Here is a 15,764-nt window from a genome sequence, read left to right on the forward strand (position 1 = left end):
TCACTGCGCCTGCGTGGCGGCCGCGCGCCAGGAGGACCCGCCCCCTTTTCTCTCCGGAAGAGGCGGGGCTTCCGACCTTGACTGGGAAATTGCTGTCCAACCTCGTTACTTTCACTTCGGGCCTCCGGAGGGAGAGATGGCTGCGGTGCGGGAGCCTGAGGTGAATGTGGACGGCGGCGAGGCAAAACTGAGCAAGAAGTAAGTATTTTTTGGCGGGTCCCTACGGCCTTTGCGGCCGGAGAGTCCGGGCTAGGAAATCCCTCTGTGCTCCGCCCGGGGGGGCCACGCCTGGGGCCTTCCTGCTGGTTCTCCTGGGTGAGGACGACGCGTGGGGACTTCAGTCGCTACGTCTGGAAACTACATCCCCCAGGGTGTCCCCGGGGTCTGGGCCGGGAGGGTTCCCCACCTGTCGGATTCCTGGAACACGAATTCCAAGAACTGGGAGGTGACTGAAAAGCGAAACTTGAGAAGCGAAACTTACTCATTCCATTCCTTCCCGTGAGGAATTGCCTTGTTTTAATGCGGAACCCACGCCCCAATAAGGAGGTTGGAGAAATGTTAAATAAATACCCTGGCTTTTCAGAAAGACCTTAGTTTTCCGTGGCCTCACTAAGGCCATGCTGAACCTTATGTATTAAGGCGATCCGTTCTAGCCCTGGCAGGGGACTCAGTTGGGGAAAAGTGTCCCTTGATGTCAGGGTTTCTGGTTCCATCCCAGAGGGCACATACAAGAATCAACCAATGAATGAATACATGGATACGTGGAACAACAAAAATATCCCTCTTATAAAAATTATAAAAATTTAAAAATAACGTTACCAGTTATAAAACTATCGTGCACCTGTCCATATGATTATTCAAAGAATCTGTGAGTACTGAGGGAATGACCGAGGTCTAGTAGTAGGAACTGTCTTAGCCAGCCAGGAGTACTAAGCTGCATTTAGCATTGCTGGATAAAACTTTGTTAATCACCCTCCTTGAAGTTTGAAAGTAAATATAAATAAGTAAAGACTAGCCTTCCTCCCCCTTTAAAAAATGTCTTAATTGATTTTAGAGAGAGAGGAAGAAATAGAAACACCCATGAGAGAAACACCTCCTCTGCTTTCTCCAGCCCTGAGCCTGACTTCTGGCTGAGCAGCACTCCCTCTGTGGGAGCCCACTGACCACCAGGGGGCAGCTCCTGCGTCAAGCATCTTCCCCTGGTGGCCATTGCATGTCATATTGACCAGTGGTTCTGCTGTTAGATTGATTTGCATATTAGGGTTTTATTATATAGGATGGCTGTTTTAGTGCATTAGGGCTCAATGCTGAAATTGCTCTCAACTAGTAAAAATGTTCCATTTTTGTGTCTCTGGGTTTGTTCTCTAAGTATTATTGAAAAATTAAAAAGGAAATACCTTACGTCATGGTTTGATAGATCCTAATATTTTGTTCTGAGAGTGTCTGATGGACCTCTATGTTTGGAATCTGATCTTGGACTTCTGCCTTTGGGAAGACTGACTGGACTTTGATCTGTTACATTAATATTGGACATTAGGGTTGTAAATCAACAGATGACTCATAAGCAAGGTCTCCAGTTGAAAGTAGGATTTTAGAAACTGGCCACTTCCTTTCAACTGAACTTTCCTAGATTAAGCATAGCTACCACTTTTTAAAGCAGCTTTTCTGTGTCAGGCACTGTGCTGGAAATGTACAAACTTTTTATATGATCTCAATAACCTTGCAAGTGTCCATTTTCCATTTTAATGGACTGAGACTCTGGGTGATTACATACATTGCTCAAGTGTGCATAACTAAAGTATAGTCTACCACTGATCCAAAACTCTGGAGCAGAGATATAAAATCAAACTCTCTGTAGTGACTGCGCCATACCTCGTCTAAAAGAACCGGCCATTGATGGTATACCTCTAGTGACCATTGGCTAAAATAATATGATTAATATTTTCTATTATTGTTCTTGGGATTTCCTTGGTCTGAATCTTTAGTGGGCACCATTTTATGCCAGTAATTTTCTCCAAGTTTAGAAACAGATAGTCTGTGTCAGGAGTCATGGGCATTCCATGGAGTCCTCCCCATGAGGAGGGGCACAGGCCAGAGGGCAGTTGGCCATGCCCATCCCCAGGCATAAGGGATCTCCTTGCCTTGCCGCTTCTTGTCCTTCACAGTGGATATCCTCACCATTAATCATCTCTGCTGTGGGCTACAGGATGTTTATGTTCTCTCCCTTCCTACGAACATTGTGAGATGTAATGAGAAGCATTGAGATTGTTTAGAAATAAAAGCAAGATGTCCGAAAGCACACACACACACACACATCGAGATTGTTTAGAAATAAAAGCAAGATGTCCGAAAGCGCACACACACACACACACACACACACACACAAAACCAAAACAGATGGCCTGCCTGACAGATGAAAGGCCAAATTTATTTTAATGCAATAAAGAACATGATCCCTGTATTTCTTTTCTTTTTTCTTTTTTTCTTAATATATTTTTGTTTCTTTCTTACAGAGAGGAAAGGAGAGAGAGAGAATTAGAAACATCAATGAGAGAGAATCATCGATCAGCTGCCTCCTGCACACCCCCTACTGGGGATGTGCCCACAACCAAGGTACGTGCCCTTGCCTGGAATCCAACCTGGGATCTTCCAGTCTGCAGGCTGATGCTCTTTCCATTGAGCCAAACTGGTTTCGGCTGATCCCTGTATTTCTGTTGCCTTCCAGTGTTAATGTATAAACATAGTTTTAAGATCCTTCCTGAAATTCTCCTTTCTTCATACAGGTCTTATCTTTGACTCAGGTGCTTTTGTGTGGCTTGCTTTTACCTTCATCTAGAGTTGTAGTTGACAGTGACATTTTATATGCTTTTCTGTGCCAAGAAATAGGAGCTTCAGAAACACTGCTTTAGTTTCTGTTTCTAATTTTCTAGAATATTGTCATAACTTCTTCCTGTAAGTTATTGCTGTTGACTTTTGACCCTAGATATGCATCTTTTTACCACAGCCTGGGCTGAGAACATTGTCAGTTCCAGTTGCAGAAGAGTGAGTGTTAGGGACTGCGGTCTTAAGTAAAATGGGACGCTGAAAGGTTTTGCATCCTCCCCCAGCCCATGAGAGTAAGAGTGCTGGTTGGGTTTGTGTATACTGTCTGTCCCCTCTGACGCCACGTCTCTGTGTTTCCTGTTAGGTGGTGGTAATCATTAGCTCCAGGGTGTTCTGCCATGTTGACGCAAGCTGCTGTAAGGCTTGTTAGGGGGTCCCTGCGCCAAACCTCCTGGGCACAGTGGGGGCAGAGGCAGCCGCGACTGGGTCCACTTGCTCCTTTCACAGCGCTTCACAAGGACCAGCCACTTTCTAATAAAAGAAGGTTGGTGCTCATTACCTTCTTTATTGCTCTGGGAGCAAAAGTCCTCCCCTTACTTGGGTCCTTTTCTGTTAAGCCTCTGGCTACGTCTTTGGACTTGTTGCTAGGAAACAAAAGGCCTTGCTACCAAAACTTCTCTCATGTTCTCTTTAATAAATTCATATTCTCGGTCCTTAAAATTCTAGAAATGATTTGCAGATCTTATTCTAGAACACTGCTGAAAAGAAACCTTGTATGAATAAAAAATTTCCAGTTCAGGTTATTTTTCCCTTTCCTGTCCATCTAGAATTTGTTTGCTCTTGAGATGAATTTGGTTTCCAGTCTAATTTCTGGCCACATGGCCTTTTTGGATTATCCTTAGAACTGATTTGCTTTAAAGAGCAACACCTAACCCTTACCGGTTTGGCTCAGTGGATAGAGTGTCAGCCTGCTGCCTGAAGGGTCCTGGGTTGTTGCCCAGTAGGGGGTGTGCAGGAAGCAGCTGATCACTAATTTTTTCTCATCGTTGATATTTCTCTCTCTCCCTCTCCCTTCTTCTCTGAAATCAATAAAAATATATTTTACAAAAGAGAGAGCAACACGCAGTTGAATGGGTTTATTACGTTAATGCTAGGAAGAACTAGAGGGATGAGATACCCCCTGGTGAATTACAGCACAATAGCAGGGGGGGGGGCATCTATGTGAGAGCGGAGCACCAATCAGCTGTCTCCTGCACACCCCTACCGGGGATACAGCCCCCAAACTGGGCATGTGCCCTGACCAGAAATTGAACTAGCAATCTCCTGGTGCACAGGATGACGCCCAACCAACTGAGCTACACTGGCCAGGGCAAGAATGATCGATTCTATTTGAGTAATGAGGGTATCCCTTTCTATCCAAATCTATTTGGTTTCTGGGTTCACATAGCAAGGTTTCAGATCATAAAGGATACCAAGTTATGTGAATTGCTTTGCTTTTTAAGGTTTCTGTCCTGGGCGCAGTGAGTAGGGTAAAGATAGTGAAGGATACCTGTAATAGCTCACATTTGCATGCTTACTATATGCTTTCGGGACAGGGTCATCTCTTTGCATATATTATCTCAATCCTCACAATAACATTTGGGGCGGGGGGTGGGGGGGGTGGGGGGGGGTGTCTATTATCCATTTTACAAGATGGAGAGACGTTAAGTCACTTGTCCAAGGTCACATAATTGATAGGTAGGTGTGTCAGAATTTAGTCCTGGGGAGTCTGGCTCTAAAAATGATAAATTACCCCCTATGCTATGCCGCTTTGTACACTGTTCTATCCAGTTTGTTGTCTGAGCAGGCTCCAGTGAGCAGAGTGAGACTAATGCTGAAGGCCCTTGTGAGGGCATTGATCAATGCAGAGGGAGATTATCTGTGGAATGCCTCCTTGAACTCTAAAGAGCCACCCTTCCCTGCTCCAGACTAACCCACTCCTTGGAGAGGTGGAGAAGGGTGGCAGACAGCTAGAGATATTGCCTTCTCATATCAGGTATGGTACTCAAGGAACTTCACACTCAAAGAATAGATAACAGACAACTAAGATTCAGTCCCTGGCTTCAAAAAGCTCCCTGCCCTAATTAGCTTGAGAAAAGGCTATATTGCTGATTTTTCTGGAAAACCTTTTTTCCTATTCTAAATTTAAACTAATATGTAGGATTTTTCTTTGCCATGGACCTTAGACTGGAAAGCATATACAGAGAAAGAACTTTCACAGCTTTATTTTAAGTTTATGTTTCCCTTTGTCTCTCTCATGTATAGAGTTTCCTGTCCAAGAGACTAGAACTGGGGGGGTGGAGAACTAAGCAAGAACATTTCCGCCATGCTGTTCATATTTTTGACAAGTGGCTACGGGGCAGAGCATAGTAGAGGACTCTACAGACAACTATCATATTGAACATTTTCATCTTCCCAACAGTGAGCTAAAGAGACGCCTGAAAGCTGAGAAGAAAATAGCGGAGAAGGAAGCCAAGCAGAAGGAGCTCAGTGAGAAACAGCCCAATGCTGCTGCCACCAACCACACCACTGACAACGATGTGGGTGCCGAGGAGGAGAGCCTGGACCCAAACGTGAGTCGCCTGGGCCACCACCCTGGCTGGGCATGGGGAAGCTTTTGATGGGGCTTCTGGCAAATGCCTGGGAACCAATGACTAAGAAGATAAAATAGGAACTGGGACAGCCACTGAGCCCTGAGGCACTATGAGGGAGAGCCTACCATTCCATCTGGTCAAAAGCACAGGCCCTGAGCATTTTTCTAAGCAGCTGTCAATAAGCATTTAGAAGCATCTAGTACTTCTAAGTGACTGATTAATCTTCCTTGAAACTAGCTGGGCAGTAATGCAGCCCCAGAGAAAGTGTCTCCAGTCTAAGGTCCATGGAAAGTGTATACTTTAGACCAGAGATGGTAAACAGTGGTCTGCAGGCCAGATCCGTTCCCCCTGCCCCCATCTCCTCCCTCCTCCCTCCTCCCTGATATTGTAAGTAAAATTAGAACACAGCCATGACCTTTTTTTTTTTTACAAATGCTTGAGGCTGCTTTCAGACTACAACAGTAAGGTTGAATAGTTGTTTCAGAAAATGTTTGCTGACCCTTGCTGTAGAATATTCATATATAAAAATGATTTCAGAGAGGAAGGGAGAGGGAGAGGGAGAAGCATTGATCTGCTGCCTCCTGCACTCCCCCTACTGGGGATCGAGCCCACAACCCGGGCACGTTGTTCCTTGACAGGAAACAAACCCGGAACCGAAAGGAACCTTTCAGTTCTCAGGCCAATATTCTATCCACTGAACCAAACTGGCTAGGACTTAAATATTCCTGCCTTAGGGAAAAGTCTAATGTGAGTAAATGGGAATGAAGTTAATGTTTATGTGTCCACAAAGGTGGTAACCAAGGTCACTTGTACCAATTATGCTTATTATTTTAGGAAGAACTAAAATTTTTTATTTGTTGAATCTTGCTTTTAAGTGCAAATCTCTCTCTATCCAATCCTGTGATTTCAAGGGTATTGGGTGGATTGGAGGCAGTTATAGAAACCTCACTGAATTAGGGCCACTCTGAGGCAGAATACAGTACTCTGTTAGATGGGCCACTCATCTGACCAGGTTCAACTTCTCACTTGAATTTTCACTTTCATTTTTGTTTTTGTATTTAAATAGCAATACTATAAGATCCGAAGCCAAGCAGTCCATCAACTAAAGGTCAGTGGAGAAAACCCGTACCCACACAAGTTCCACGTAGACATCTCCCTCACTCACTTCATCCAAGAATACAATCACCTGCAGCCTGGGGACCACCTGAGTGACATTACCTTAAAGGTGGCAGGTAAGAAGACTCCAACTTCACAGAGCTTCCTCTTCTGTTACTTTAGTGAAATGTTCAGAAATACAGTAGCTTGCTTTCTGAGATTTCCAGGCTCTCTTTCCCCTTCAGAACTTCTCTTTTCTTTGTCTGTTTCCCTGGTCTCATTCAATGTTGCAGGGACTTGTCCTGAAAGAGATCTCTGGCTGTTAAATTTAGAGAGTTCCTGGGGCCTCCACTAGAGGGCTTCATCCTCTACTAGACCAGGGGTTCCCAACGTGGGGCACACGCCCCCACAGCGGAGCAATTTCATTTTTAAAGGGAGCAATTCCAGAATGAGTTATTAGCAATATATATTTTACATTTGAACTGGTTGGAATGGGCATCCAACATTATCCTGAAGACAAGGCAGGATTTAGGCCTATGGCTAAAATCAAATTGTTCTGAATTATGTTGTGCCCAGATACACAAAAATGCAGAGGGAGCTTTTTTGGCACTGATATCATGAAATGGCTTCTGGTTCTATCAGTCAGTATTGTTGCTATTCTTTTTCTAGGAAGGATCCATGCCAAAAGAGCTTCTGGAGGAAAGCTCATCTTCTATGACCTTCGAGGAGAGGGTGTCAAGTTGCAAGTCATGGCCAATTCTAGGTATATAGAAACATCCAATTACGTGATTTCTAGGATGGACCAGTGTGCTCTTCTTTTCCCCTTGGTTAGAAGAAGTAGGATATGGTTGGGTAAAAAAAGCTGAAGAGAGAATTAAAAGGCCATGTGGTCACCTGGAGAGTAATGAATGCTCTTGGGTTGTGTAACAGTTAAAAGATAATACTTTTTTTTTCTTCATTTATTTTAATTGATTTCAGAGAGGAAGAGAGAGAGAGAGAGAGAAACATCAATGATGAGAGAGAATAATTGGTCTGCAGCCTCCTGCACGCCCCCTATTGAGCCAATAACCCTGGCATGTGCCATTGATCAGAATCTAACCTGAGACCCTTCAATCCACAGGCAGACACACTCTATCCCCTGAGCCAAACCAGCTAGAGCCAAAGATAATACTTTTTTTATTAATAGTTTATCTTGAATCTGAGATTTTCCTTGGGCTCACATTAACTAGGCATTAACAGTTTAGTGAGGTTTCCAGAGAAAGTGAGTGGTCAGGTTTTTTGTTTGTTTGTTTTTGTCAGTTTTAATTTGGAATATTGTATACTGAACCACATTTTCCTTTTACTCAGGAATTATAAGTCAGAAGAAGAATTTATTCGTATCAATAACAAACTGCGTCGGGGAGACATAATTGGAGTTCAGGGTAATCCTGGGAAAACCAAGAAGGGTGAGCTGAGCATTATTCCCTATGAGATCACACTGCTGTCTCCTTGCCTGCATATGTTACCTCATCTTCACTTTGGCCTCAAAGACAAGGTAAGCTCTCGTGACTTCCCAACTGTGGTCTATCATACCATTGAATCAGACGTGTTAGTGATCTCTGTTGCATTTGGTTTAGGAAACACGATATCGTCAAAGATACTTGGACTTGATCCTGAATGACTTTGTGAGACAGAAATTTATCATCCGCTCTAAGATCATCACATATATAAGAAGTTTCTTGGATGAGTTGGGATTCCTAGAGGTAATGGAGAGTTCTCAACAAATAGGCTGCCTTGCTATGCTTGCCTCTTACTGTTCCTTCCCTTCCCTTTTCCAAGGCATGTCTTGTGTCAGTATCCAGCTCAATGAAAAGTTCCCTTGTCAGCATCTTTGTACTACCGTGTTTCCCTGAAAATAAGACATCCTCCGAAAATAAGACCTAGCGCATGGAAAGATAAGACATCCCCTGAAAATAAGACCTATCACAACTTTGAGAGAAAAAATTAATATAAGACACTGTCTTATTTTTGGGGAAACAGGATACTTTGTTTTCTTAGTACCCTGATTAGGAAGGACCTAGTTTCCTAGATAAAGGACAAAGTGTAGTAATGACACCATCCAAACAGTAATTACACCACATTCATTGTTTTAGCAACTCATTTTGCTTTTCTGTAGCAAAATTATTTTTAATTTATTTAAATTAAAAATATTTTTTAGGCCGAAACCGGTTTGGCTCAATGGATAGAGCGTCGGCTTGGGGACTGAAAGGTCCTGGGTTCGATTCCGGTTAAGGGCGTGTACCTTGGTTGTGGGCATATCCCCATCGATGTTTCTAACTATCTCTCTCCCTTCCTCTCTGTACAAAATCAATAAAATATATATTTAAAAAAAATTTTTTTTAAAGAAATGTTGCTCATTTAAATAAATAAATAAATAAAAATATTTTTTAGGAAAAATATTTTAAAACATGTTTTCTAATTGCATGAAAAAGGTGAGTGAATGTTCGAACAATAAAGAAGTAAATGGAAGCCCTAACCAGTTTGGCTCAGTGTCTAGAGCGTCGGCCTGCGGACTGAAGGGTCCCAGGTTCGATTGCGGACAAGGGCATGTACCTTGGTTGCAGGCACATCCCCAGTGGGAAATGTGCAGGAAGCAGCTGATCAATGTTTCTCTCTCATTGGTATTTCTAACTCTCTATTCCTCTCTTTTCCTCTCTGTAAAAAAAATAAAAATAAATAAAAAATCAATAAAATATGTTTTTTTATAAAGTAAATAGAAGCAAAACTGAAAGTCTGCACTGAAAGTCTCCTTTTATTTCTCCCAACTAACTCCCCTCCATTTACTATGTGTATATGCATATTTAGCTATGTATGTTGCAGATGGGGTAGACATTTTGGGAGGTTTTTATGTTTTTTTTTTAAGATATTTTTATTGATTTCAGAGAGGAAGGGAGAAGGAGAAAGAAATAGAAACATCAGTGATGAGAGAGAACCATTGATCGGCTACCTCCTGCACTCCTCACACAGGATGGAGCCTTCAACCTCAACATTTGCCATGACTGTTAATCAAACCATGACCTCCTGGTTCATAGGTCAATACTCAACCACTGAGCCATGTCGGCTGGGTGGGAGTTTTATTTTTTCTTTAAACATAAATGAAGTCACATATATATTATGATGGACCTGTTTGGGTTTTTCCCCCCCACCTAATATATTCTGGAACCCTTTGCATGTATCTCTCTAAGTTTCTGCTTTTCTTCTATAATGTTTCAGTGAACATCTTTGTGCTCATGTGCAAGTGTTTCTTTTTTGTTTTTAATTGGATTTATTGGGGTAACATATATATATGTAAAAGCCAAGCAACTGGAACAACTGGTTGCTATGACACGCACTGCAGCTGGCCAACAGGCCCAATGAGGGGGGAGCCGCCGGCCGACCTCCTGTGGGGTGGGGGAGACTCCCTCCTACCTCCCCCAGACTGGCCAGTGGCCGGCCGGACCCCACCCATGCATAAATTCATGAACCGAGCCTCTAGTAGGTTAATAAAATTCAGCTTTCAGATATATAATTCTATAATACATCTATGTGCAATTGTTTCTGTAGGATGAATTTCTAGAAATGGAATAACTAAGTCAAAGGATACAAGCAGTTAATTATTTATTTATTTATTTTTTTTGCAGTTAAATTTAAAAAAAAAAAATTTTGGCCCTTTTTTGTTTTTTTAAGCAGTTAAATTTTAAATAAATTCTATAAAATTTAATAAATTGCTCTCAAGAAAGGCTGTTCCCCATTTAGATTCCCATTTAACAGCTTCTGAAAGTGTATGGTACAGTAAATCCTCCCTTAACATCATTGATAGATTCTGCAACTTTAAACAAAACAACATAATGAAATCAATTTTATCTTTGATATTAAAAGTTAAGTTTCTGTGGCATTTAAATGTTATAACTAACATTAACAAAATGTTATCCAAGGAACTATTGTACTATGTTAATGGTGTTGGGTATTTGGAAAATTAAGCTGCCTCTACTTTTTTGTCAAGTACTTGCACATTACTATTGAACTTAACCTTTACTTAGGGGTAGAACATGAACTTTCCCCGTGCCTCTGGTTTGACACCCCTGAGAACTAAATGCCTCTCCCTGTCCTTTAGATTGAAACTCCCATGATGAACATCATCCCTGGGGGAGCTGTGGCAAAGCCTTTTATCACCTACCACAATGAGCTGGACATGAATTTGTACATGAGAATTGCTCCAGAACTCTACCATAAGGTAATCAAGAAGAAGATGCAGAATGCTAGAAAGCCACTGACTGGACAGATGCAGTTAGAAATAGAGGAATAGTGAGGGTAGGACAGCTGTGAGAATATTCTAATTTTTCAGGCTTTTGAGGGTTAAACTTACAGAACTTCTCTACGAGATCAGTAGAACATTACAGGTTAGAGCGCAAATCTTTCCTAAGTTTACAGGTCTTCCTCCCCTACTTTGGTTTCCATTATAATTTATAGTTCTCCTTGAATTAGGTCTGATTTTAGTGTTTTGAAGAAAAGAGAACTTAATCTCTCTCTAGAAGTTTGAAATAACTATCTTCAAATCACCAAAGTAAATATTGAAGACTTATCATTCAAGATTTTTAGTTGCAGACAAAATCTCTTACAACTAGTTTAAGCAAAAGAAAAATGTATTAAAATATATGGGGATGCTCACAGTTTTTAGGAGAATCAAAAAATCAGGCTGGGAAACCACATGCTGAGGTTTCTGAATCTGCTGTAAGGTTATCCCCTGGGAAACCTGTAAGGTCATAACCCTGGCAGTAGGCACAGGTCACTGCTCCTAGGACCCTCTGCAGTTACTACTTTTAAAAGCTAGATCTCTCTGGCGCCCTTGGCCAGAAGGAATTCCATGCAATACCTACATCTTCTTTTAGTAGCTTCCTAGTTGAAGCCTCACAGTTGTGTCTGATTGGTGCGGAGCTGTGGTCGTGTGTCTGCATCTTAACCCCAAGAGAGGCTTCTTTCTTGGGGAGGTTCACACTCATGAGATATGGGGGACAACTAGACAAAGGAACGGGATTCAGAGGTCCTGGCAGCCAAAATAATTAGTGATGACTATCCACTAAAGAGAGTACAAAGACCTAAAGAGAGTAGGGTGCTTGGCATTCAGGTAGGGGCCTGAGATCACGCCTGAGCTGTAAAAACCAAGATACAGCTTTTATAGGCTGAAACTTTCTAATCATTAAGACAAGATTAGCCGCCATGACCACGTCATATATGTTATTGTTAGATGCTGGTGGTTGGTGGCATTGACCGGGTTTATGAAATTGGACGCCAGTTCCGGAATGAAGGGATTGACATGACTCACAATCCTGAGTTCACCACCTGTGAGTTCTACATGGCCTATGCGGACTATCGAGATCTCATGGAAATCACAGAGAAGATGATTTCAGGTGACCCCTCCCGCTTGCTTTGTCTTTCACATCAGTCTGCTTTCAGGATGACTTCCCATTGGTCCTCTTTAAATGGTATTTTTTCCCCTAGGGATGGTAAAGCACATTACAGGCAGTTATAAGGTCACCTACCATCCAGATGGCCCAGAGGGCCAAGCCTACGAGATTGACTTCACCCCACCGTTTCGGAAAATCAGCATGGTAGAAGAGCTTGAGAAAGCCTTGGGCGTGAAGCTGCCAGAAACGAACCTCTTCGAAACTGAAGGTAAAGTGATGCACTCCTCCATTGTATGCCCCTCGTTTCTGTTTAGCTCTGAATTCGATAATGTTGGGGCTATCATGTCCCACTTTATATACCTTCTTACTGGGGTAGCGTGATGTTTCAGTCCTAACTCGTACATTTGTATTACAGAAACTCGTAAAATTCTTGATGATATCTGTGTGACAAAAGGTGTTGAATGCCCTCCACCTCGGACTACAGCCAGGCTCCTAGATAAGGTAAAAGGCCATGCACGTTAGTACATCCTGTGGTAGCCAGCCCCTTGTTCCTTATGGAGGTGAACTAGATATAAGAGAATTAACAAATCTTGTTATATTAAATTCTGCAAAATAGTTATGGGTGGTATCTTAGTTAATCCTTGGCCCTTGAAGAGTTGGTGTGGGTGGAGACTGATCCCTTCCACCTAGCCTGGACCATCAAAATGCCATTCAGAAAGGATCTCTAGCCCTGCTTTTCTTTCTCACTAAGCTCGTTGGGGAGTTCCTGGAAGTGACATGCATCAATCCTACATTCATCTGTGACCACCCTCAGATAATGAGCCCTTTGGCAAAATGGTAAGAAATACAGCATGTGTCAGTAACCTGTTCCTTCCTAACATCCCCAGAACTTAATAGCATAAAATAGCTTATTAATTCTCAACATTTCATGAGTTCATTGGTAATCTCTCTGTTCTACGTGGTGTTGGCTAGGGCAACTCAGGTGGCTTTTTTTCTTTTTCTTTTTTTTTTCTTTTTTTTCAATTTTATTGATTTTTTACAGACGGGAAGGGAGAAGCATAGAGCGTTATAACGAAACTTCGATGAGAGAGAAACATCGATCTGCTGCCTCCTGCACGACCCCCACTGGGGATGTGCCTGCAACCAAAGTACATGCCCTAGACCGGAACCGAACCTGGGACCCTTGAGTCCGTAGGCTGATGCTCTATCCACTAAGCCACACTGGCTAGGGCAACTCAGGTGGCGTTTTTCAACTGGGAACTCTGCCAGGCCACCTTGCTTCTCCACGGGCACCTCTCTGACAGTGTAGCCTGGACTCTTATTTGGCAGCGGGGTTCTAAAACGAAGCACTCTCCAAGGATAAACCCAGCGTGCAAACACATACCGAGCCTCTGCTGTTGTCCCATTGACCAAGCAAGTCACATGGGCAGCCCAGAATCCATGCGACAGGGACTATAGGAAGTGTGGTTCAGTGGCAGTCTACCACACAGGTTTGTTGGGAAGATAGAGCTTTCTTGCCTCCTGTTTAACCATCCTCACTATTGTACCAAATGATTTGGTGCTGAGAATGCGGGCAGGCTTCAGGAACTTTTGAGTTGACTGGAATTCAGGAACTCCTGTTTGTACCACTTGGTAGATTATTAGTGAACCTCCCCTTTGGTCTCTTGTCCCCAGGCACCGCTCTAAAGAGGGTCTGACTGAGCGCTTTGAGCTTTTTGTCATGAAGAAGGAAATATGCAATGCCTATACCGAGCTGAATGATCCCATGAAGCAACGGCAGCTTTTCGAAGATCAGGCCAAGGTAAGGGAAGAGAGGGAGAAGAGGCATATATTTCATCACCAGGAAATCAGCTTGAACCCCGCTCTGTGTCATTGTTTGCATCTCTTGGTGGCTTCAGCAGAAATGAAGGATAAAGCTTCACTAGAGGAGCTCACATTTTAAGATGGAGAACTTGACTAGTTGGGCCCTAGAATTTCTACATATGAGGAGCTTTAGGCATAGTTATCTCTGTAGGGATTGTGATGCTTGTCTTAAAAATACATTTGCCTAACAAGAATGTGATTTTTCTCAGATGGCACATTTATTGAAGTAACGGGGGGTGAGAGGCAGATAAAGATTAATGCAGACAAAGCCTTCGCAGGCTGCCTGCACAAACATTGCCACCGACAGACAGGCAGTTTTAGGAAATGAGAGGAGGACTCTTGGGAATCATCAGAGTCTCTGAAAACCTGTCTCACTGGGCTTGCAGACCCCCAAGCAGTGGAGCTGTTTTCATTTCATGTGTTCTGAAATGAAAACAGAAATTTGCGTGTGTTCTGAGGTAGATTTCATCAGTTCTGACCTCCAGGCTCCATCCTGAGTTACTAGGAAACCCCATGCTGCTGGGTGTCCAGAGCATCCCTAGAATGGTCATCCTGAGTGTCCTAACATGCTGGCTCAGATACCGAGAGATGATGCAGCCCAGAACAGTGCCCCTGTGTGGTTCTTTTCTCTTCTAGGCCAAGGCCGCTGGCGATGACGAGGCCATGTTCATAGATGAAAACTTCTGCACTGCCCTGGAGTACGGGCTGCCCCCCACAGCTGGCTGGGGCATGGGCATTGATCGAGTCACCATGTTTCTCACGGACTCCAATAACATCAAGGTACAGCAGCCCTCCGTGTGCACATCACCCTGAAGCGTTCCCCTGGGTCAGACCTGGGCGTGGTGGGCCTGGAGAATGAGTGCGCTTTGGGCTGGAGGGAGGAGCGGGTACAGGAGTTATATGTAGCACCATGGGCAGATCAGAGCATCTAACCTTACAGGATTTGAGGCAGAAGGAATACTAATTGCTGCATTTCTTTAGGATCCAAGAAACATGCAATGCGTTATCTCATTTAACTTAAGTCAGCCCTTTGCGGTGTAGAAACTTGTTAGTCCATTTTTATAGATGAGGAAATCAAACTTTCAGAGAGCTCCCACGTTTATTGATTCCCTTGACACTGTGCCCTGGGCAGTGCTGCGCATGTTTGTATTCTTTTCTGTCCTCTGTAATGGAAAGGAACTGAGTTGAATTAAAGAACACATCTGTCTTTTCAACTGGGAAGTAGGGATTCTGGGTTTTGGTTGTAACAATAACCAGAGGCAAAAGGAATGGGTGGAGAGCTTGGGGGGGAGGGGGGTGTTTCTTAGCTTCGAAATGCATTTTATCTCCTATAGGAAGTACTTCTGTTTCCTGCCATGAAACCTGAAGACAAGAAGGAAAATGTAACTGCTGATACAGTGGAAGGCACAACAGTTGGCAGTTCTGTCTAGAACATAGTAATTGCAAGTCACAGAACTCAGGCATCTTTGCACTATTGCAGAAAATCAAGGACTGCAAGGGAATTCTTGTATGTTGCTATCCACTTGACTATTGCAGTTCAGTAACCAGAGAGAGAAAAGGGAGTAGGAATTCCTCTTTTACTTCTTGTTACCAAATAAACCATTTGTCTCTATTCCTGCCTCATCACTCTTTTACCTTCGGAATGTCAACTTTTTTCTCAGGATGTTAACTGGGTAAAATAAGATATGTTTAAAATTAGTTTCACCTATTTAGTTTGACTTTTTAAAATACGTCTATTAGAAACTTTTATATTACTTATCTAGCTCAAATTATATTCCTATTGGACATTGCTGTTTTAGACAGAAATTCAGGCTAGTGTTCCAAGACATGATATCATTCTACTATTCTTTGAACCATGCCTTACCCCGGAGTCAGCTTCCACAAGCCACTGGACTGTAAGCACTGGCTCCACGCCCAAGACAGTTGC

The 15,764-nt window shown here is 43.0% G+C and overlaps 1 protein-coding gene across 2 annotated transcripts; it reads left to right on the forward strand.

The window, feature by feature from the left end:
* The first annotated feature begins 35 nt into the window (after positions 1-35).
* Positions 36-15,449, forward strand: KARS1 (lysyl-tRNA synthetase 1). 2 transcript variants are annotated; one of them, XM_036441074.2, is made up of 15 exons: positions 45-198; positions 3,188-3,367; positions 5,285-5,435; positions 6,523-6,688; positions 7,221-7,314; positions 7,899-8,085; positions 8,168-8,293; positions 10,684-10,803; positions 11,815-11,977; positions 12,069-12,242; positions 12,390-12,475; positions 12,726-12,811; positions 13,649-13,775; positions 14,474-14,617; positions 15,172-15,449. In XM_036441074.2, exons 2-15 carry the CDS (start codon positions 3,222-3,224, stop codon positions 15,265-15,267), a joined length of 1,866 nt encoding a protein of 621 aa, XP_036296967.1. In that variant the 5' UTR covers positions 45-198; positions 3,188-3,221; the 3' UTR covers positions 15,268-15,449. The 2 variants fall into 2 exon arrangements, with proteins under 2 accessions (XP_036296968.1, XP_036296967.1); XM_036441075.2 differs by lacking the exon at positions 3,188-3,367 and having other exon boundaries at positions 36-198.
* The last annotated feature ends 315 nt before the right edge of the window (positions 15,450-15,764 follow it).

The sequence above is a fragment of the Pipistrellus kuhlii genome, unplaced genomic scaffold (assembly GCF_014108245.1).
Source record: "Pipistrellus kuhlii isolate mPipKuh1 unplaced genomic scaffold, mPipKuh1.p scaffold_m20_p_17, whole genome shotgun sequence".
Lineage (NCBI taxonomy): Eukaryota > Metazoa > Chordata > Mammalia > Chiroptera > Vespertilionidae > Pipistrellus > Pipistrellus kuhlii.